General features: G+C 38.4%; 1 protein-coding gene across 1 annotated transcript in view; it reads left to right on the top strand.

Moving 5' to 3' along the window:
• Positions 1-22,449, top strand: part of LOC149263749 (uncharacterized) — a 145,279-nt gene that overhangs the window by 40,064 nt on the left and 82,766 nt on the right. Inside the window, 4 exon segments of the mRNA XM_089426646.1 lie at positions 18,712-18,927; positions 19,087-20,127; positions 20,129-20,215; positions 21,053-21,175. Of these exon segments, the coding sequence (XP_089282772.1) occupies positions 18,712-18,927; positions 19,087-20,127; positions 20,129-20,215; positions 21,053-21,175 (1,467 nt within the window).

The raw sequence follows: 22,449 nt of genomic DNA, 5'->3' as shown, positions 1-22,449 counted from the left end.
GAATTTTTTTCTCATTTACGCTGCCCAGCCGTCCCAACAGTGACTCGGCCAGCTACCCGGCCGGGTTGACCGAGTCACATATGACTCGGTCGAGTCATTGGATGACTCGGCCGAGTCATATGTGACTCGGTCAACCGAACCGAGTAGCTGGCCGAGTCACTCCCCAGGCCTTTGACTCGGTTCGACTCGGCCGAGTCGGAGTCGATTCGGCCGTTTTGTAAAACAATGATATCGACAAGTTACACGAACTCAGTTACCTTCTGTTGTGGGGGCAACCCGTAGTTCGTAAGATAGAACAATGAAGGATTGTGTGAATGCATAACGACGTCACTGTCATTTTCGCATAGGGGGTCGAACAACAAAGGTCGTTATACTTGAACACTATATGGGCGTACAACAGTCAATGGAGGCGTCGGACTAGCCCATTTTGGCATGGATGCACAGAGTCTGTTTTCAGAGGATCCGTAGAATGTTTACAAGCTGATCCAGAGGCTTCAGAATAATGCTGGCCCGTCCTCTATTCCCTCGTAACCCTTGTGCCTCCTGCGCTGAAAATGAACCCTAGCTAAGTGTTCGATTTGCAGATTTATGCCGGAATTCAAAGTCATCGTTAAATGTGCCTTGGAATTTACCGAATTAAAACGAATTTGTTTGGCCTGGTTTGAAGTTTGACAAATTTCGAATTCCAACATTGGAAATTCCACTAGCCTATAGATGATTCCACTCACCGGATTCGACGAACTTTTCACCAAAAATGTTTCACGATTTTTGAAAAACCTTTTAAATTTTCTAAATAATTTTCAAAATTTCCTGAAAACGTTTTCATTTTTTTTAAACTGCAAGTTTTTTCGACAAAAACGCCTCAAAAACGGCTGCGAAAAAAAATTCCCGTTTCCAGAAAAAAAACGGCACAAAAACGTTTTTCCGGCGTTTCGTACGCGGATCCGGATCCGAAACGGGAAAACGCCGTTTTGGGGTTGGAGGTAGCCGTTTCCGGCAACTTAGGGTTTCAATAAAAATAAATTTATGGGTATAAAAATTTACCGGCACATTAAAGAAATTCAAGCATTGCATAGGCTCAAGCTGAAAGGGGTTCATGGTCTTTGTGGGATTTTCATCAAACAATTATTCAAGGGTTTGATTTACCCTGGCAAACACTGTCAGGTATTAAGATAGGCTAGAAGGAGCCTCAAACTATCTTCAGTGGAAAGTCCGAATCATAACTGTTCTCAAGGAGAACAAGTTGTGGAGCTTTGCTAACTTTTCCTTTTAACAAATCATCAAGGATTGCAAGGCACGTGCCTTAAATTTGTTTGCTAACAATGTTGAGTGCTCCTCTAGAAAGCATATAATAAATCCAAGTAAACTATCACAAATCCCAAGGTGCACAACTTAACTAATAGCATGCCAAAACTTTAGGAACCCCTATGTTGAAGGGCGTTCCTTTCCAATTTGCACAAAGACCAATGTGAATGTCAACATGCTAAGCAAACAAATGCACTACCTCAATAAGCAATCAAATCACATAATGAGTCATAATACTTGAGGAAAAGCATTGTTTGTTGGGTTTCCCCTTCCATTCATGCAACAAGGGTCAACAAATGAGTAAACAGGAAACCAAAATCCTCATCAAGGCTAATGCTTCATCAAGGCCAACATTTAAGCCTCCAAAATATGGAATGATGGTGCCAATAAAGGGTGATAATCCATCTGAAAAATAGGCCTTAAAACTGCAACCAATAACCACCAGGAAACAAATCCTCCAAATGTAGCTTGCTTGGCAGGGTCTTCAACTTGGGACAATCCTCACGCTGTATGAGGGGTAACACATACCTTGCATCGACACTGGTTGAGATTGCTAGGAGAATCCATAGAGGTGGCTTACGAGGCATTTAAGGCATTGATGTGCTCAGTTGGTCTACAAGTTCATACGAGAGACTAATGCAAAGGTAATTTGAATATATTAGTTGGTGAATCTTGTTACAAGCCTTTGCTTAAAAGCAGACCAAATACTATAGCATGTGGAAGTCAATCCATGAACAAAATTCCGTTGTCACAAGTATTAAAAAGGGTATAAACCTATTGATTCACAAGTTCACTGCCATTGGAGGTGTTGTCGCATAGAATGTCGAGGCACTGCGACAACGAATCAGATCGGGGGTTGTCACACTGATCCCTAATCACTCCGTTTGAGTTGTCTCTCAATAGCAGACTAAGGGGGGTAGACCTTATGGAAATGGAAAAATGAAAGATTAGTTGGGAACCAACCAACCTGGGAGACACAGCTAAGCAACCAATACTTGTTTTAGATTGCGCAAGATTTTAAGGATTCAAAATGATTTGAAGAAAGTGATACCAGTGCCTTGTGGAGTCAACTATCTTGCAAAAAAAATAAGGTTCAAGTAAAAGATGGGAAACTGCTGCTGAAAAGACTCGACTGTCTTGTATGCAAATGCAAATTTAAAACTATGCAAAATGCAAGGACTTAGTTAATTTTAGTTAAATGTGGGCCTAAAATTATTTTTGAAATGTCTTAAATGTTACTTAACTTAAGGCTCAGAAAGGTGGTGATCTAAATGTGAAAGCAAATACTTATACTAACACTGCAAAATGTAAAATCTGCACAAATAATTATTGAAATGCACAATGGACTGAAATGTAAAATGCTGGAATAAAACACCTTTAAATTCAAAAATTCATTTGTATGAAATACTCAATCAAAGATCATTAGATGCATAAGTAAAACTCGCATGAGCATGTAAAAAAAACAATTGTATTTTCGAAATTAAACCAAGTGCTTAAATTCAGATTACATCAATGAAATATCAGTCTAGAAATCTGCTCTTAAAACGAATGTGTTTCCAAAATTAAACTAAGTGCTTAAACTCAGATTACATCAATGGAATATCAGTCTAGAAATCTGCTCTTAAAACAAGTGTTAATGCCAACAATATATTTTTTATCAGCAGTCCAGTGACCATGCAATATTAAAAAATTTCTATGTATAATAGCAGAAAATTTTAAATGACAAACTGATAACTACAATTCAGAAAATTCCCGAGTTTAATTCTTTCTGATCTATTGATGTATTTGATTTAAAAAATTCAGAAATAAGCTACTGAACAACAGTAAAACAATTTTCAGAAATTTGTTTGCAAAAGTTACTGAAACTAACTTCTATTTCTGCGATTAAACAACATTAAAAATGTAAATTAAATCTGCTGCTAAATTCAGAAAATTTATGAGTTTAATTCTTTCTGATCTATTGATGTATTTGATATAAAAACTCGGAAAATTACTGAAAAAATCAGTGAAATAATATTCAGAAAATATCATGAAGTTTCTGAAAGTAACTATATTTCTGAAATGTAATGCATTGAAAGATGCAAACTAATTTGCTGCTAAATTTCAGATAACTAAAATTTTATGCCAGTTAATCTTGCTGTCAATTAGATCAATGAAAGAGGTAAGGGTTTAGAGGATGTGCACCAGTCAACTCCTAGGGGATTGAAGACACTTGAAGATGGGTTGCCCAAGTCACTGAGAATTCTTCAATGCAAATGCCAAACTCAGAAATTTTTTGTTAAAATTTGTTAAAATTTTTAGGGAAATTTATGGAGAAAGTTTAGTGATGGAGGGTGAAGAAAGGGAGGTTGAAAGGAGAATGATGGGAGGCCGTAAGGAGGTGGGAGATGGCCAGCGAAGGGCCTCAAGGCCCTAAAAAAATTTGCCCACAATCTTTTTGCAAATTTTCTTCAACCTGCAAACAAAATGGAGATGTTTTCCAGGGCTTAGATACCTCTCCGGAATCCACAAAAATCACCTGCAATTTTCAGATTTTTTCCTGCACAAATAAAAGACAGAAAACCCCAAAGCATGTGTATACAAAAGTATGAAATTTGCTATTTACAAATCTACAATAATATTTTACATATCTAACAGATCTCTAGATCAAAGCTCTCTATTAGCCAGATTTAAACAAATTTTTGCACAATATTTAGAAATAAATTTGAAATTTTAAAGAGGCACAAGCCCAAGAAAAACCCTGCAAGTAAAATATTCTATAAAATGACTTCAGAAATTAAAAAGATAGTGGCTCTTTTAGATTCTGTAAACTGAGAGTCAATTGGTCCAGTTGAGGACTTCTCAAACGCCCAAATTCTGAATGATAACTTCTGCACACTTAAATCTGTTTGTTAGATTAATAGAGATCTAAAAAATGATCATAAAATTATCAAGAAATAGAGATACCTAAAAAACTTAGAAATCCATGCAAGATACCCGTACACAGATCAATTCTCAAAGGCTATCAACCAACAAATGCAAATTAAAGCAGCAAGTATTAAGAACAATATTACCACATAAATGTGAAAGAGGAACACTACGATTTGAAACCCCAAAGTCTTTGCGTTTTATTAGCCGGAAAAAGTTACAAGAGCTTTCTTAGAGCAAGTACACGATTGAAAAATCGGATGAAACTTCTCATTTATAGAAAAATTCTCCAATGACTAGTTGGCTTCCTCCCTGTCAAAGCAATCTCAACTGTTGATGAAGATCAAATGATCTTTTAATCATCTTCGTTGAAATAAAGTTACTTTTTGAGGAAATTCGGATTTCACTTTTAATTTCCTATTAATTAACTCAAAAATGGTTATTTTGAGCTAATTGCCGCAAAAAGTTGACTCTGACTTAACTACTATGGCTCAAGGGTTCAAAATATCTTGAAATTTTCAAAATTCCCTTGGTCAGGGACCTCCAAAAATTAGGAACTTTAAAACCCACGAATTTTAAATGTTGGAGCATTTAAATTTTCCAAGGACCTAAATTAATTAAATTTTTGGCTTTAGCAAATTAATTTATTTTAGCGAGAAATTTTAATTAATTGACTCATGAAGGGATTATTAATTTTTCCAACCCTCTAATATTTAACCATGGTGTTTAATTATGAGGGACCATGCACTAAATGTTTTTTGCATAAAATACTACAATTCTAACCCATGAAGGGGGAACACCTATTCGTTATAGACTCCCAATAATTACTCATTTCTGCGACACAAAATATGATCTAGTAGACTAAGTCACTTGTAATAAAATAATCTAACCAAATAGTTAGAATTATTCCCGATTCACTTTTACAGAGACTCGATAAATAACACTAGGACTCATTTAAAATCCCGACGACAAAATCCACTCTAGCTTTGGGGCAAGGCTGGAGGGAAAAACTCTGCCGATCATTCGTGTTTAGAAACACACATGAATTAGTGAGAATAAAAATCTCCTAGGATAAAAATCATCATCAGAAAAATAAATTTACCTAGGTTGTTACATACATTTGTCTTACTAGGATCATTTACATTACAAAATGCAGAATGGGTTTACAAAACTCCAGTGTACATATAGTTGATAATGATGAATCCGTGGATCATCTGAATGCTCGGACATGATGGAAATTCATGCGCGAAAAAATGTACAACTATGGGGTAGTTGACATGGAGTGGTCAACATGAGGATTATCCATTATAGAGCCCTTTGCTTCTATACGACTCATTGATTCACTTTGTAATGCTACTATAATCATGTAGTATTTTGTTGTGTACTTGTTATTGGAAGCTTTATAGAGGCATTGTAAAACCATGGAGTATTATGTTATGAAAGGGCAATGATTCTTGTTGTATGGTCATGGTTATATGTGCCTTGAAACACATTGAATGTATGGTACAACATATAAATTAGATGATTTTCCCCAGCCATGAATCTTAAGAATTCCATTGCAACAAGAATAAGAATAAGACTCAATTTCTTGGGTACCATAACAAATCAAGTATAACTTCCTTGTTTGAGACTTTGCATATATAGTCACCTTTCATATGTTTCATAGGTGGTCTCGTAGTATAATTGTTAATTTATGGTATGTTCTATGCTTAGAGCAGCTTACTTCGATTTCTTCTTATTAGCCACTTGTTTAGCAATCACATTAACACAAAGTAAAATGCTGATAGAACATTAATAGATCGACAGAAAACAAGCCAAGACAAGAGACACCAGATGTGGCGGCTAGCCAGGGACAGACCCCAATGTGGGGAAACCCTTTGATCATTTTTTCTATAATCTTCAATAGTTCAGTAGAGAGAGAAATTGTACAAATGTACAATTCTGTAATTTTATCATAGCAGTAATAAAACCCTAACCAACACTTGCAAAGTTGGTCAAACAGTGCACAAATGACCTTGAGTCAACCTTGGTCAACTCAGACTTCAACAACAATGAAGGTCAACCCAAAACAACCCAAAAGAGATGTTCAAAACAGGTCAACGCATATGCAGCCCTGCAATCAACCCTAATCAGTCAGCGCTGGTCAATTCGACGGTCAAATCAGGTCAACGGATTGCTGTTCAGATCCCCAGCTTGCTTGATGGAGACTCCTCACACTAGGCCGAAGTCAATACACCTTCCTTGCTGGTCAACTCAGTCACCCTTAGCTTGCTGCTCCTAGGTCAACCACTGTCAACGCTGAAATAGACTTGCGTCCTCCTAGCTACGTCCTTCTTCTCCCACGAGAGAGATGCTGCTCCTTGTATACCCAATCAAGTAAGGAGAGAGAGAGAAGAATGTAAGATGAGATGGGATGAGTGAATAATGCCTCAACGAAACGTTGAGGATGTGTGCCACACATTTAGCTGCTGGCCGACCTTGACAATTTGTCAAGTAAATACAAATAAATTCATATCTCCATAAATACTTGTCGGAACCAGATGATCGTTAGATCAATCCTACACCTCTCGACGAGAGGAATCTAAGAAAAATATAAGATGACCTACATGGAGTTTTGCCCTAGTTGCCAATTTTCATAATAACAATGTAGTATTTTGTTGTTTCGTGGTATTGTGAGTCTTAGAGAGGCATTGTAAAACCATGGAGTTTTAGGTTATGAAATGATGATGATTCTTGTTGTTTGGTCATAGTGATATGTGCCTTGAAACAAATCGAATGCATGGTACAACATACAAATGACATGATTTGCCTTGGTAATGAATCTTAAGCAACAAGGTTAAGAATAAGACCCAATTTCTAGGGTATCATAACAACTCAGGTATATCTTCCTTTTTTTTGAGAGATTGCGTATATAGTCACCTTTCATATGTTTCATAGGTGGTCTCCTTTCTCTCTAGTAGGGTATCTTTTTGTTTCTACTCAGCCTCAGTACTATTTATAGAAACATGTGAAGCTAGAGATACTGAAAACCCAGAGTTTCCATATTAATAGATGACGGAGAATTGTTGTGGGTGAATTATTTTTGCAAAGTGTGATTGATCTCTTTGATTTAAATTCCACAACATATATATATTTCTAGAGGTTAAAAATACCAGTGATTTTATTTTTGGTAATTCAAAATTTAGTTGGCTAATTTAATAATTGGAAACAAATCCTCCAAATGTAGCTTGCTTGGGTAGGGTCTTCAACTTGGGACAATCCTCATGCTAATTGGAAAAATACAATAATTGGAACTTGTAACCTAGCCCTCCATAGGATGAATTTGGCCCAATCAATTTGTTAGCAAATCTACCTCGTGCCTTCCCACGAGATGCTACCGTGCCTTAGGAAACTCAATCTCCAACAAATCGACTTTCCATTAAAATCAACTTCCCTCTCTTTAATAACTCATCCCTGTAATCTACACAACTTAGCCTCCTTGATTCACCCTCAAATTCTCCCGTACTTCTCCTCCATGCTTCAGTCTATCGAGCCACTCGTGCTAGAGAAAATCGCTCTCTCTTGTTGTGACTCGCTCGCTCTTGAGTTCTTGTGCGTGTTCACCTCTTCACTAGGTTTCTTTCATAATCTTCATTAGCCCCAAATCCCTAACCCTAATCTCCCTTCTAGAAGATCCCGGAGATCAATGATTGAGGTTATTTCTAAGTCAAATAATTAAATTATTAATCCTAAGAAATTGACTTAATAGTCAACAATAATTAATTGACTTTAGTTATCGTACTTTTCCTAAGTTAGACTTAGGAAAGAAGACATAAATCATTTACTCCACCAAGCAAGCACCTAAAGAGGCAATAAATCATCTTCCACATGCTAAGACACCAAGCCTATGCAAAAGACCTTCTGAAGCTACCACAAGCTTCAACACTCCCTCTTAGCAAGGAAGGGATTCTCCACCACCCCCAACTTATCTCAACACTTCACAAACTTCCCTTTCACTATAGGCTTAGTGAGAATATTTACCACTTGCTCCTTTGTAGAAATGTACTGTAGTCTCATAACACCTCTCTAGATCCTGTCTCTAATGAAGTGATATCTAATCTTGATGTGCTTGGATCGATCATGAAAATGGGATTCGCAGAGAGCTTGATGCAACTCTGATTATCACAGTAAATCACTATTGGCCCCATCTGCATATCAAATAGTCTTGCAAGCATTTTGTGACGCCATATTGCCTCACAACTTGCCATACTCATCGCCATGTACTCTGCCTTTGCTGAACTAAGTGCCATTGATTACTGCTTCCTATTGTACCATAAGATCATAGTTTATCCCAAGTTGAAGCAACATCCAGGCGTGGATTTTCTGTCCACAACACTCCCTACCCAATTAGAATTTGTGTACCCCTATAGCTCTACTCCTCCAACACTAATATATCTCAGTCCAAGGTCTATCATACCTCGCAGGTACCTTAACACATGCTTCACTGCCATGTAATGAACTTGTCTCGGCTTCACCATGAATTGGTTGAGTGTGTTCATAGCAAAATGTATATCCTGCCTAGTGTTGACTAGATACATCAAGGAACCTATCAGCTACTTGTATAGTGTGGGATCCACCAACTTACCTTCAAAAGCACTTAGCTTCTTCACGTTGGTGATCATCAGTGTAGACATAGACCTGCAATCCTCTATCCTGAACCTCCTCAAGATCTCAATTGCATACTTGCCCTGTCCAAGGAAAATCTCTCCTGGTTGCTGCCACACTTATAATCCCAAAAAGTAGTGCATCAAGCCGATGTCTTTCATTTCAAATTCCAAAGCAATATCCCCTTGCACATTCCTATGAGCTTCTCTGATCTTGTTAAGAAGAGATCATCCACATAAAGTACCAAGATGAGTGGCTCACCCTCAACAAGTACATAGTACAAGTTGGAGTTTGCCTCAGTCTTGGTGAAGCCCAAACCAAGAAGATATCCATTGATCCTAGCTCAACATGCATGTGGAGCGTGCATAAGCTCATAAAGTGCCTTATTCAACATGCATACATGAGATTCTCTCCCATGAACCTCAAAGCCCTGAGGCTGCTCAATATACACATCCTCCTTAATCACCCCATTGAGAAAGCAATCTTCACATCCATCTGATTTATCTTCCACCCCATCTCTGAAGCGATGGACATAACTACTCTAATGGATGCATATTTGGCGACAGGTGCAAATGTCTCCTTGTAATCCACTCCCTCCTTCTTAGAGAGCCCTCTCGCTACGAACCTCACTTTGTACTTCTTGACGCTGACATCAACTGCATATTTGATATTATAGATTCATCGAGAAGTGACAATAGACTTTCCCTCCGGTCTTGGCACTATGTCCCATACATCATTGCTCATGATGAAGCTATACTCTACCATGGCATCCCTCCAGACCTGCTCATCTATAGCCTCTTCAAAAATGGAGGCTTGGACCCCCTAAAGCTGCTCAATAATGCTAAGTAACTAGAAAATCTAGTCGGTGGTTTGCTCTACCTGAAAGTGCTGCTAGGAGCCTCCACATACTCCTCAACATCTCTCAAGGTCTGCTTGCCCCATCTCAACCATCTCTTGGTAGAGCTTGAAGGAATATCCAACTTATCCTCCAGATATATTGATTATGTCCCTGCTACTGGTCCTTGTTTAGCTTTAAGACCTCACTCCCGATCCTCTACCACTACTAGCTCCTTCTTGTTGAAGAAAAGTGTAACTAGGTTCGGTATTTGTCAATATAACTTTGATCTTTGTACTTGTCAAGAAAACGAAATATTATTTTTATATATTATATGAAGGACTTTCTTGCTCATTCCATAGGTCTAGGAAAGTCAAAGAGTTAAAGTCATGTGTAAAAAGCTTTGCTTGAGCATATATGTACAATGATACTAGTCAAGAACAACCCTCCAAGACAAGCACAATCCTCCAAGACAAGCACGAAGAAGCCTACCTGCAAAACAATGAAGATAACAATTAAGTCGGCCTCAAAATGTATATTAAAGAACAGTCATGTTGGCTAAGTTAAAGTGACATGTCTAGTCATGAATACAAGTCGGCTTACCTACACACATACCACTATATATACCCTGTTGGGGTCACCACAGAAAAAAGATATTCGTACACCTTTGAAATTTCGTATGGGTGCAGTAAGCTCTGAAATTTCAAATGGCAGTTACAGGAAGGGTTTTGTATGCCACAGTAAGGTAATTTAGAAGTTTGTCCATGATGCAACTTGTGTATTTTTTGGATGAGTACCACTGTCTCGGCATCCTAGTTGCAGTCACTGTCTTGGCATATTTACACTCTCAACATACTATCTCGGTACAGTTACAGTCTCAACTTACTTGTGATGAAGAGGACTTCGATGATCCTACAATAGCACTCTCAATCTCACAGTAACATGCTTTGGTATGATCCCACAGTGACACGCATTAACTTGACATATAATCTGGATGCAGTCATGATCTCAGTCTCTGTCATGAATATGTTGAAGACATAGTTACGAAGTCTTGATCATGTAAAAGTTCTCGGTGCAACTCTCATGGATACATACACATGGACCTCGTTGTTATGATGGTGATCTCGATGAAGGTGCAGAGATGATCTCAGTAAAGGCACAATGGTGATCTCAATGAGCAGTCATGGTGCAACAATGATGATCTTGGTAAAGCAGTAATGATGATGATGATCTCAGCAGTAAGAAGAGGATTGGTGTCTTGGTCTTGGAGTGGCTTGATAGGTCAAGGGTCATGGTCTTGGTAGTCATCAATTAGAATCTCTATAAGAAGAATTTTGTGCGGGTTTTCCTCTCCAAGAGGGAGAGGTTTTGGCCCTGGCAGAAAGCCAAACATCTTGTGTTCTTGTCTCTTTGTTTTGGTAGCAGTTTGATGAAGAAAACACACACACTAATAATAAGAATAAGATCAAGCTAAGATAAATTGCAAAAGCACTTCACAAATTGTTATCAAGTCTAGAAGAATCACATTAATCCCACTTGCCCTAGATTTTTAACCGCTTCTCATGAGACCTCCGAAGGGTCCTGCCCTTATCAAATCTGATATCCTGAATTAAGATCACTTTCATCTGTCGTGGAATGTAGACTCAGTAGGCCTTTGAGACCTCACTGTTGCCCAAAAATACGCCCCTTTCTGACAAGGGCTCCAACTTAGTCCTCTTCTTCGTGGGAATGTGGACATAAACTGGACTACCGAAGATGCACAAATGTCTCACATCCAGTTTCACTCTTGTAAATAACTTCTCAGGAGTCACGTTCTCCAATATCTTGTGAGGACTCTTGTTATGGACATACAAAGTTGTATTGCAGGCCTTTGCCCAAAAAAACATAGGCAATTCCTGATCATAGATCATTGCCCTCGCTGCGTCCATTATGGTCCTATTCTTCCTCTCGACAACCCCATTCTGTTGAGGGTTGTAAGGTACTGTGAGCTCCTTCTTAATCCTTGCTTCCCTGCAAAAATCCTGGAACTCATTAGAGATATACTCACCCCCATTATCTGATCTCAACACCTTAATCTTCTTCCCAATTTGGTTCTCCACAAGAGCTTTGAACTCTTGAAACCGATTGAAGACCTCATCCTTAGTCTTCAGGGAGTAGATCCAAGTTTTCCTTGAAGAATCATCTATGGATGTCACAAAGTAAAAGGATCATATGATCGAAGTCACAAACATAGGACCACAAATGTCTGAGTGCACCAAGTCTAGCATTCCCTTAGACCTGGTCTTGCTGGGAGGATATGCAACTTTGGCCTGCTTGCCAAGTGCACACTCTTTACACACTCCATCATGCTCCACCCCGATCTCTGGAAAACCTGTAACCATTCTTTGCAATATAGGGAGAGTTCTGTAGTGTAGGTGTCCCATCCTCCTATGCCACATCTCACTCTGGCTGTCACTCTAGCACACTCTTTACATACTCCATCATGCTCCACCCTGATCTCTAGAAAACCTGTAACCATTCTCTGCAACAAATGGAGAGCTCTGTAGTGTAGGGGTCCCATCCTCCTATGCCACATCTCACTTTGGTTGTCACTCTAATGTATGAGAGCCTTCACTGGTTGCCCTCTCAACATATGGAAGTTCCTCTCCCTTCTCCCAATTACATGCTTCTTGTTGGGATCAACTCCCTTCGGCTCAACAACAACTTCACCTCTAGTAAAACTAACCTCTAGTCCTCTGTCTTCTATGGCTGAAACTGGGAGATTTTTCTGCAAACCCAGTACAGAGAATACTTCGTTCACCTCCATGATACCACCTGAGTCCATCTGAAACTCAATATCGGTAGTGCCTTCTACTGCATACTTGGCCTTATCACCAAGCTCCACATGTACATCCTTAGGCCCCTTGGTCATGTTGGTGAAGTTGTCTCAAGATCTCGTCATATGACGAGATTCTCCATTGTCCACAAACCAGACACGTTTTGTGATGGTTCCAGAAAGTCAAGACACCAAGGCAAAGTTTTTCTCAAACTTTTTAGCCATCTCTTCCCTCTGTCTGGTGGCTGCTGTAGCTATCTTTCCCTTCCCTTTCTTCTTGTTTGGAGACTGACTAGCAAAATGCCCGAACTAGTGACAAGCAAAGCGCATGACTTTGCTCATGTCCTTCTCCTTTTCATTCTGTGAAGGTCCTCCTCCACTTTGGCTTTGCTTGGCCTTCCCTTTGCCCATCATTGCTTGTGCAACAAGAGCAAGCTCATCTTTCTCCTCAGTACCCTTTTGTTGCCCACAGGTTAATGAGTTCTCTTAGATCTCATTCTAGATGAAATCATCCCATAACCGACTCCAATCAGGAAGTTGTTGCTTAGGAAGGATTTGATCTACAAAGGTGGTCCAGTGCTTAACGTAACCCTTTAGAGCAACTTTCATGAGGTTCGAATCAATGATAGTTTCCCTAACAATTGCAAGCTCATCATGAGCCTATTGGATCCTCCTAAGGTAAGATGTTACAGTCTCAAATTTGTTCATCTTGATGCTGTTTAATTTCTCCTGCAACACCATTTTCCTATTTTCATTCGTTCTTTGATAAACACTGATCAGAGCTACCCACATTTAACGTCCGGTGTCCTTCCCTGATATGTGAGGAATTATGTGATCCCTCACACCATCCAAAATTATACACCTTGCTTTCATATCTTTAAGATTATGCTCTGCTGCAAGGTTTGGATCTGAAGGAACCTGAATGTCTGTGTTCATAAGATCCTACAAACCATTCATTTTCAGAATTCTTGGTAATTTTCTTGTTTTTGGGACTGAAATTAGCAGCCCCATCCAACCTATCTTCACATCGTAAACTACTCAGTGATTCCATCCCAACAAATCGACCATGACCACAAATACCAACTGTAAAAACTAATTCTATTGCCGTAAAAAAGAGAAACACACTGCTGCAAATCCTCTTGATCTTGGATCTCTCTCTCAAAGTTATCTAGAAAGCTTTGATACCATGTTAAATTTCCAAATACTAGCCAGATTTATTTTCTCACGACAATTAATTTTATTCCCAACAATTTATTTAACTAGCCAAAAAATTCTGAATTATTGAAAAATAAAATCACTGATATTTTTAACCTCTAGAAATATATATATATATATATATATATATATATATATATGCAACGAAATTTAAATCAAAGAGATCAATCACACATTGCAAAAATAATTCACCCACAACAATTCTCCGTCATCTATTAATTTGGAAAATCTGGGTTTTCGACCCACATAGATACAAGGAAAAATACAATAACTAGAACCTGTAACTCGGCCCCCCCATGATGAATTCAACAACCTGGAATTCGACCTTTGAAGGAAGTCAACTTCAAGAAATTCGGCCCAATCAATTTGCTAGCAAATCGACTGTGCGCCTTCCCACGAGTTGCTATTGCGCCTTAGGAAACTTGGCCTCCAACAAATCGACTACTCCATTAAAATCAACCTCCCTCTCTTCAGCAACTCGGCCCTGCAATCTCCACAGCTCAGTCTCTTGGATTCGCCCTCAAATTCTCCCATATTTCACCTCCCTTGTGCTTCAATCTACTGAGCCGCTCGCACTAGAGAAAATCACTCTCTCTTGTTGTGAACGGCTCTCTCAAGTTCTTGTGTGTCTTCACCTCTTCATGATGCTTCTTTTATAAACTTCATTAAGCCCAAATACCTAACCCTAATCTCCCTTCTAAAAGATCTTGGAGATCAATGGTTGAGATTATTTCTAAGTTACTTAAATAATTAAATTATTTATCCTTAGAAAATCACTTGATAGTTCACAATAATTAATTGACTTTAATAATAATTATTATACTTTTTCTAAGTTAGACTTAGGAAAGAAGACATAAATCACTTACTCCACCAAGCAAACACCTAAAGAGGCAATAAATCATCTTCCACATGCTAAGACACCTATCCTATGCAGAAGACCTAAGTTACCACAAGCTTCAACAGGATGTACATGACCAAAGATAATTCCCCTATGGAAGATACATTAGAACTAAAATAGTTGGTGATTTCTCACTGGTAGATACATTAGAGCTAAAATGCTTGGTAATTTCTCTTTGATAGATACACTGAAGCTAATATGCTTGATGACTTTGTCAGCAAGAAGACACCCAAGGGCTAAAGCCTAAAATTCATGAAATTATTACTCACAGAATGAAACAAATCAAGTTACTGTTATATGAAGAGCTAAATGAATGAATTATCATTCTCATAGTAGAATGTGTCAAGAGGAAAGTGAGCTTGTAACATGGTGGAACAACTTCAAGGAGTTGTTCAAAACACCAAAAATACCTCCTTGATTGATTATATTGAAAGCAAAGTTATACGCTCTAGCCTGGTGATTTTGTCAGAGTGGAGGAATGTTTGTCTCTATTCACCAGAATCTATGCCAACATCAAGGATGCTCTAGGACAAGACCAAAACTAAAGTTTTATCAAGTACTTTTCAGTAGGTGAAGCCACTAGAATTCACGCCATTATCAAGGCTGCTGGTGAAGTTTTACCACCTGCTCTTCAATAGGTAAAGATCGGTCTTTCTGACAATAAGATGAAACTGTCACCTTTATGGACAAAGGACAAAATAGTTCTGGCTGACAACCTAATGTTGAATAAAGGCAGCTCGTTTTGTATAAACCGATTTTGACATCAAGCAGCATGTGGATTGTCTCCCCAGGTGGTATGCTACGTGTTGGCATTCTCCTTGCATGTCATCTTTGGTTACCTGAGATTAAGGAGGGTTATTGTAATGTCTGTTATCCCAAAGTCAATCTTAGGGCGGGATGTCGGTGTATAATGTAGACATAGGTCTTATTATCAGTAACCGTAGTCTAACGAGGCCAAAATTTTGCCTGGAAAACAATGGAAATTGTGGCAGGATTTTGAAAAATTCCGGCAGAAATTTTTGGAAATCCTGGTTACAGCTGTCAATCTTCAGGATCTTGGGTGCCCCAGGGGTTCTTGATGATGCTGAATCCGTTTCCACCATAAAAAATGATTCAAACACTCCCGAGATTGGATTTCTTGAATTTTTTTTCAGCAGATTCTGGTGAGAATTTCGCTGTCCAGGTGAAATTGTGGCCTCGGTAGACAACACCTTATCAGTAACATAATAATAATAATAATGTAACTGTTACAATATGTTTAGGCAATGAATGATTGATCACAACACTTCACATGTTTAACTACATAATTAGGTTGTCAAATTATATTGAATATGATTTTATGAAATTTTATACTTATTTATATATTTGTCTATGGGCACTTTTCATTATTTGATTTGAAACCTCTCAGTTGTGCTAGTAGATTTTCTCTTAGAGCTCATCCACTCTGTGAAGTCAAGAATTTGGAGTAAAAGAGGGAGCCTGCTTTTCTTTAAAGCTAATTGTCTAGCTATGGTGATAACATAAACATACCAATCCTCTTGCATCTCTCATCTCTGCGTTATTGGCCAGCTTATTTGCCTCAGAGGATTTGCTCAACTCAATGCCGCTTCCAAAATAATTTCAGAGCAATGACTTTGGCTTTTCCTTGTCCTGATAATTATGGATGAATCCCCTGTGTTACAAATTAATTATGCCTTCTTTCGATGCAAGCTCCATTCTTTTTAGAAGAGTGTAGGAAAAACTTGTTTATGCCTCAAGGGTTCTGAATGAGCCCCACTTCCCCCAGTGCCCTGGCTCTCCCTTTATTCCCTTTAGCTGTGCTGTCAAAATGCAAAATATATGCTTTTGATTGTTTATAGAACTTCATTTTCACTTTATTATTCTTGCTACCCTTCACCTCCTCTAACAGGGATGAGTTTTTACTAGCTAATTATTTTCATATTGCTAGCAATTGCCTTCTTCCTCTTTTGGATAATATCTATATTCAATCACTATATTATTAGTTCTTTGACTTTTTTTGATACCTTCTGTCACTGGAATTCCCTAGCAAGGATAGCTTTATTCCTAGCTATCCATATTTTCCAAATCTTGTAATGCAGAATTAGTTTCCATTTTTTTGCAATAAGATTCTTACTTTTTAGATCTTTGGAGTAATTCTTATTCAAGCTTGAGAAATATTTCATCCTAACTCTCCAGGAATATTGAGTTCTATTTTCTGGGTTGTAGTATAATAGTGATTTTTTTTTTGTCCTAGATGTCTCCTTATGTGACTAGGGTTTCACTAAATTTTCTTGTATTGTGTATGATCAAAATCCTTGCAACTTTAACTAACAATACTGTAATAATACCAGTAGTGCAATTCAACTATCTACATCAAATACTCCAATTTTACTCCACAATATTTCAGTCAATTTTCAAAGTACACAGTGCTCCACAGATTTAGACAATTCAACAATTCAACAGAACGAAACGAATACCAATTCAGATGGGCTACAACAAATTATAGCAATGTTCCGCATGTAATAATTCTACGTCTAAATGTATCAAACTGACCAAGATCTAGACAGAGACTCGAAAATCTGAGCCAGTGAGCAGTTATAGCCGACCTAGCACTGGAAACGCCCTGGACTCATCCTTCTTCGGTGTCCTCTGTTTTATTTTAAGCCTCAAGGTATTCCCTTAAAATCTTCTGCATTCAGCTTGCATTCACTGTCTGTCACGGGTTCAACTGTTAAGAACACAACAACCTTCAGGAGAGAGTCTGTAATTTGTCTTCAAGGGGACTCGTTGATCTTCCGGATTATCTTGAGCGTGACTGGTCTAACCTTCACATCCGACCTGGGCAATTGTAGTTATAACCCGGCTACAGGAAAACTGGGCCAGGACTTCGTTTGTCCTTAAACCCTTGAACTGCTTCAGAATGAACTTCGCTAAGAACACTACAACCTTCAGGAGAGAGTCTGTAATTTGTCTTCAAGAGGACTCGTTGATATTCTGGATTATCTTGAGCGTGACAGTCTAACCTTCACATCCGACCTGGGCAATTGGAGTTATAACCCGGCTACAGGAAAACTGGGCCAGGACTTCGTTTGTCCTTAAACCCTTGAACTGCTTCTAAAAGAATTGTCCGCAAACATTAAACAGTGACGTTTAACTCAGAAAACCCTTGCTTCGTCTTCTGTTTTGGAATGAGATTGATGATTTTACTCCAATAGAGAATCTCACTGCCTTTGATGCTTCAACCCAGACCAAAGAGGATTTCACTGCCTTATTTGCTTCTGTGCCCAGACTCCTGAACCAACCTAGACTGCAGAGATCTCGCTGTCTTTTGATGCTTCTGTGCCCAGACCCACAAACCAACCTAGACCAAACCCTCGCTGCCTTACAGAAAGCAATCCTGTGCCAAATGAGAGCTACAAATAATTCGCTGCTTTGGAAGGGCACTAGGTAGGCATTTCCGAGGAACATCAAGATGGTTAAAACTGTCTAATGGTTTGTTGCCACCTTCTGTAACTGTGTAAATATCTGATTTCCTGGCTGCAGATTTGACTGCATAATAGAGTATCGTCACCCTTTTCATTGACTGGTTTGAATGGGTAGATGTTCGACTGACAAATATTATATTCAATTACTAGTTGTGAAGGCAGGTCTTGGAAATATCCTGAACCCTTCAATCTTGCTATTACCTGCTGTCTTCTGCCACATTTAGGATGCTCCCAGACTATGGAACATACTACCTTTGTAGAGTTTTATGTCCCATCCATCTTCATTTCCATGCTACGTCCTCAACAGGGGTTTTACCAAGATTCTCTCCTCCCTAATATAAATTCCTTTTCTCTTTATATGATTCCAATAAAATTCTCTTTAATAAATTTGTAAACTATTATCAGGCTTTTCTAAAGAGCTGTACCTTTCATTTGTAAGTGTAGGACTCTATTACCTTTGCCTGTGTGAGATTGCTACAATATTTGCTCTGAATAACCTGTGATTTTACTCAGTAATCTTGGAACTAGTTTAATGATTTGTTCTTTTCATCATGACTTTACAAGACTAAACTTATCTAGGTTTGTCTATTTTATTTTCAATTTGCAGGTTGCTAGTGGATATGGTGATGGAAGCATAAGAATTTGGGATATTGTTAAGGGTATCTGTGAGACCACTCTGAATGGGCATAAAGGAGCCACAACTGCCCTTCGTTATAACAAAACAGGTTCTTTGCTTGCATCTGGAAGCAAAGACACTGACATTATCATATGGGATGCAGTGGGTGAAGCAGGACTCTTCCGGCTTCGTGGTCACCGAGATCAGGTTTGAAGAATACTTACTGTATGAGGACATTGGGGAAGTTATAGTTTCTCTTTCCTAGATTCCTTTTCCATCCAAGGTTATGACATCTTTTATATCGTCTCATGTACTATTTCTGAATGCTACGAGTAGATTTTTATAGCCATGTTTATTGACTTGCAGGTGACAGATCTTGTTTTCCTAGAAAGTGGCAAGAAGCTTGTGAGTTCCTCTAAAGACAATTTTCTGAGGGTTTGGGATCTTGATACTCAACATTGCATTCAAATTGTAATGGGTCATCACAGTGAAATCTGGTCCATTGATGTGGATCCCCAGGAGAATTTCCTTGTTACTGGATCAGCTGACCAGGAACTGCGGGTTTATCATATACATCTAGATATGCATGAAGAACCAAGTACTGCCCTTGATGCTAAGGTTGCTGATGTAGAGAACATTAAAAAGGATAGTGTTAGACAAAGCAAGTGGGAAGTTTTGATCTATACTGGTGACATCAAGCGGCAGAGTAAAGACAGGGTTGTGACAACTAGATTTAATTGTATTGGATCACTTCTTGCTTGTCAGGTAGCAGGGAAGGTGGTAGAAATATATCGTGTCTTGGATGAAAAGGAGGCATTGAAGAAAGCAAAAAGAAGAACCCGCAGAAAACGCGAGAAGGCTTTGAAGAAAGCTGGAAAAGAGACAGCTGATGAAAGTGGCGACCATTCAGAGAAACTGGAAGATGGTTTTGGTGGTTACTCTGCTTCTGATGTTTTCCAGTTTCTTCATACTCTCCGAACTAAACATAAGATCCGTTCTCTCTCTTTTTGCCCTATTCAGCCCAAGAAAGGGCTTATGGGTATTGTAGCACTCTCTCTTCACAACAATGCATTAGAAGTTTATGAGGTTGGTGAGGAGTCATCTGCACATAAACATGCTATTAACCTCCCAGGGCATGGATCTGACATCAGGAGTCTTGTGCTGAGCTCTGACAATACACTACTTATGTCAACAAGCCATAATTTAGTGAAAATTTGGAACCCAAGTACTTGTTCTTGTCTCCGTACGATGGAAGCAGGTTATGGTCTTTGTGGCTGTTTTGTTCCTGGGAATCGTTATGCAGTTGTTGGTACAAAAGCTGGAACACTAGAAATATTTGACATTGGAGCTGGTGAACGCTTAAAAGTCATAGAAGCACACTCTGCTTCTGTTTGGTCTCTTGTGCCAAACACTAGATGGGTCAGGTTTTATAAGTGGAAGTGCCGATCATGATGTTAAATTTTGGGAATATGAAATACTGGAAGAAAGTAGCCAGGTATGTTTCTTTATTGAAATGTCTGTGGATTTACTTATTGGGATGAAAGAACAATGAAAAAACTTAACATAACAATCAGAGTAACAACTCTTTAATTCCTCCCCTATGTTGTTAATCTAAGTTTCAGATGACTGTAAAGCTGTCCCCGCGTTCTTTTTGTTTGCATTGAAAATGTTTAGTTCCTTGATTATATTCTGGAGTGATTCTACCTTTTAAGGTTCACACTAATTGGCAGGAAGAATAAGTGGAAGTGCATTCAATTGAAATATTGAATGGAAATAGTTGAATGATTTGGTTTTTTTTGAATGATTAACCATCCTCTTGCAGTTTGCAGAGCAGTTAAATGAATGGAATGTAAGGACTTTGAGTGTGAGAGAAGGTGTGCTTGTTGTTCGGCTAGTCCTACTGGCAAACATATCATTGTTGTCTGTAGACAAGATCCATTAAATATTTGCATAAATACACACACATACACACGTATTAATGATCCTTCCACATTTCTTTTATCTTGTTCTATGTTACATTTATGGCAACAAGTCTGTTCTCTTGTGCTATCTGTATGTTCCAAATCTACATAATTTCATAAATCAAACATGACTTGGTTTACAAGCCTCTTTGCAATTGTTAATTGTGTATTGTTTGATTTAGTCTGCACTTGAGAGCTTATTGGAAGTAGAAGACTATACATATCCATACAGATAGCTTCAGTATTTTCCTGGTCATGAAACTAAAATTGAAGGGATCTGGCCTTGCAACATTTAATGTTTTTTTGCTTATACCGGCTTTAACAATAAGTTCAATTTGGTGTACCTGCTCTAATATACTATCCTTTTGCAGGAGTCAAAGCAGTTAAGTGCACGGAATGTAAGGACTTTGAAAATGACAGAAGATGTACTTGTTGTTAGGCTTAGTCCTACTGGTACACATATCGCTGTTGCTCTGTTAGACTCTACAATAAAGGTTAGTTCCTACGAATTGATAATTTTAGGTTCCATGTTTGTTGCTTTGAATGGAAATACATTGAGCTTAGTATCAATTATAGAAGCAATGAACTTGACTGAGTTGATAATAGAGAAAGAAAGGAGGTTAGCATATACAACTGATACAAAGGAATCAACTGGACATCTAAAGTAACATGTTGTAGCATTACGATGGAGTGCCCAAAGTATATCCATCCTGTAACGAAGGTAAAGTTGATAAAAATGAATTGTATTAGGACATATTCATGTTACTTTCGATTCTAACATAATTGTGTTAATGATCCCAAATTGATATGAACATGTGAATGGTTGTAATGCTTGTTTCCTAGGTGCAATTTGGCCATTAATGAGGTTATATAAAATATTAAAGACAATGCAAATGTAAAATTAAATGAGACAAAAGAGGAAAAATATTTAAATAAAATAGAAAATGAGAATAGGAGAGAAAAGATGGAGGAATAGGAAATGAAAGGTTCGGCCTGTTGGCTTTCCCATTATCCCAGTTCTCCCTATTTCTTCTTATGGTTTCACTTTCAAAGGGTCCTTTGGCCAAGGAGGGGTGTATGCACAAAGAGTCATGAGTTGCATTGTAACCAGAGATTGCCAAAATGAAAACTGAACAACCATTCGAAGCCGGTTTTTGCATTTGGGTTTATAGGTAAGGAATAATTCCTAGTTGTAGTTATGTGGAGTTTACTCAGAATTTCATTCCCCACGAGCAATAGAAGAATGCCAACAGCTTTGTAATGCCCATCATTGCAAATAAATATTTGAGTTTCTAAATCTGATTGCAAGAATCAATACAATAAGAAAAAAAACCCGAATTGAAGGAGATTGTTGGCATTCCAAAGCCAACCTGCATGTTGTGTATTTCACGTTGTTTAAGCTATACAAAGCAAAGTGACCCCAAGTGATGCTAGACACTGTGAATGCATCCCTTTTGAGATCATATGGGTCTGTACAGGGAGTGTGCCTCTCTCCCTCGAAGGCTATGCATTAGATAGTGTTTGTTGGGCATTGGTATGTGAGTTAGACGGTGAAAATGGTTGGCATCTTTGTCATTTGAAGATCAGTGAACTGAATGTTGAAGTGCAAGGTTCGACCTGTTGGCTTTCCCATTATCCCAGTTCTCCCTATTTCTTCCTATAGTGTCACTCTCAAAAGGTCCTTTGGCCAAGGAGGGGTGTATGCACAGCGAGTCATGAGTTGCATTGTAACCAGAGATTGCCAAAATGAAAAATGAACAACCATTCG

Source organism: Pinus tabuliformis, chromosome 6 (assembly GCF_031772625.1).
Source record: "Pinus tabuliformis cultivar Carrire ecotype Pingquan chromosome 6, CPIR1, whole genome shotgun sequence".
Classification (NCBI taxonomy): Eukaryota; Viridiplantae; Streptophyta; class Pinopsida; order Pinales; family Pinaceae; genus Pinus; species Pinus tabuliformis.
This window is presented reverse-complemented; position numbering and strand designations above follow the sequence as displayed.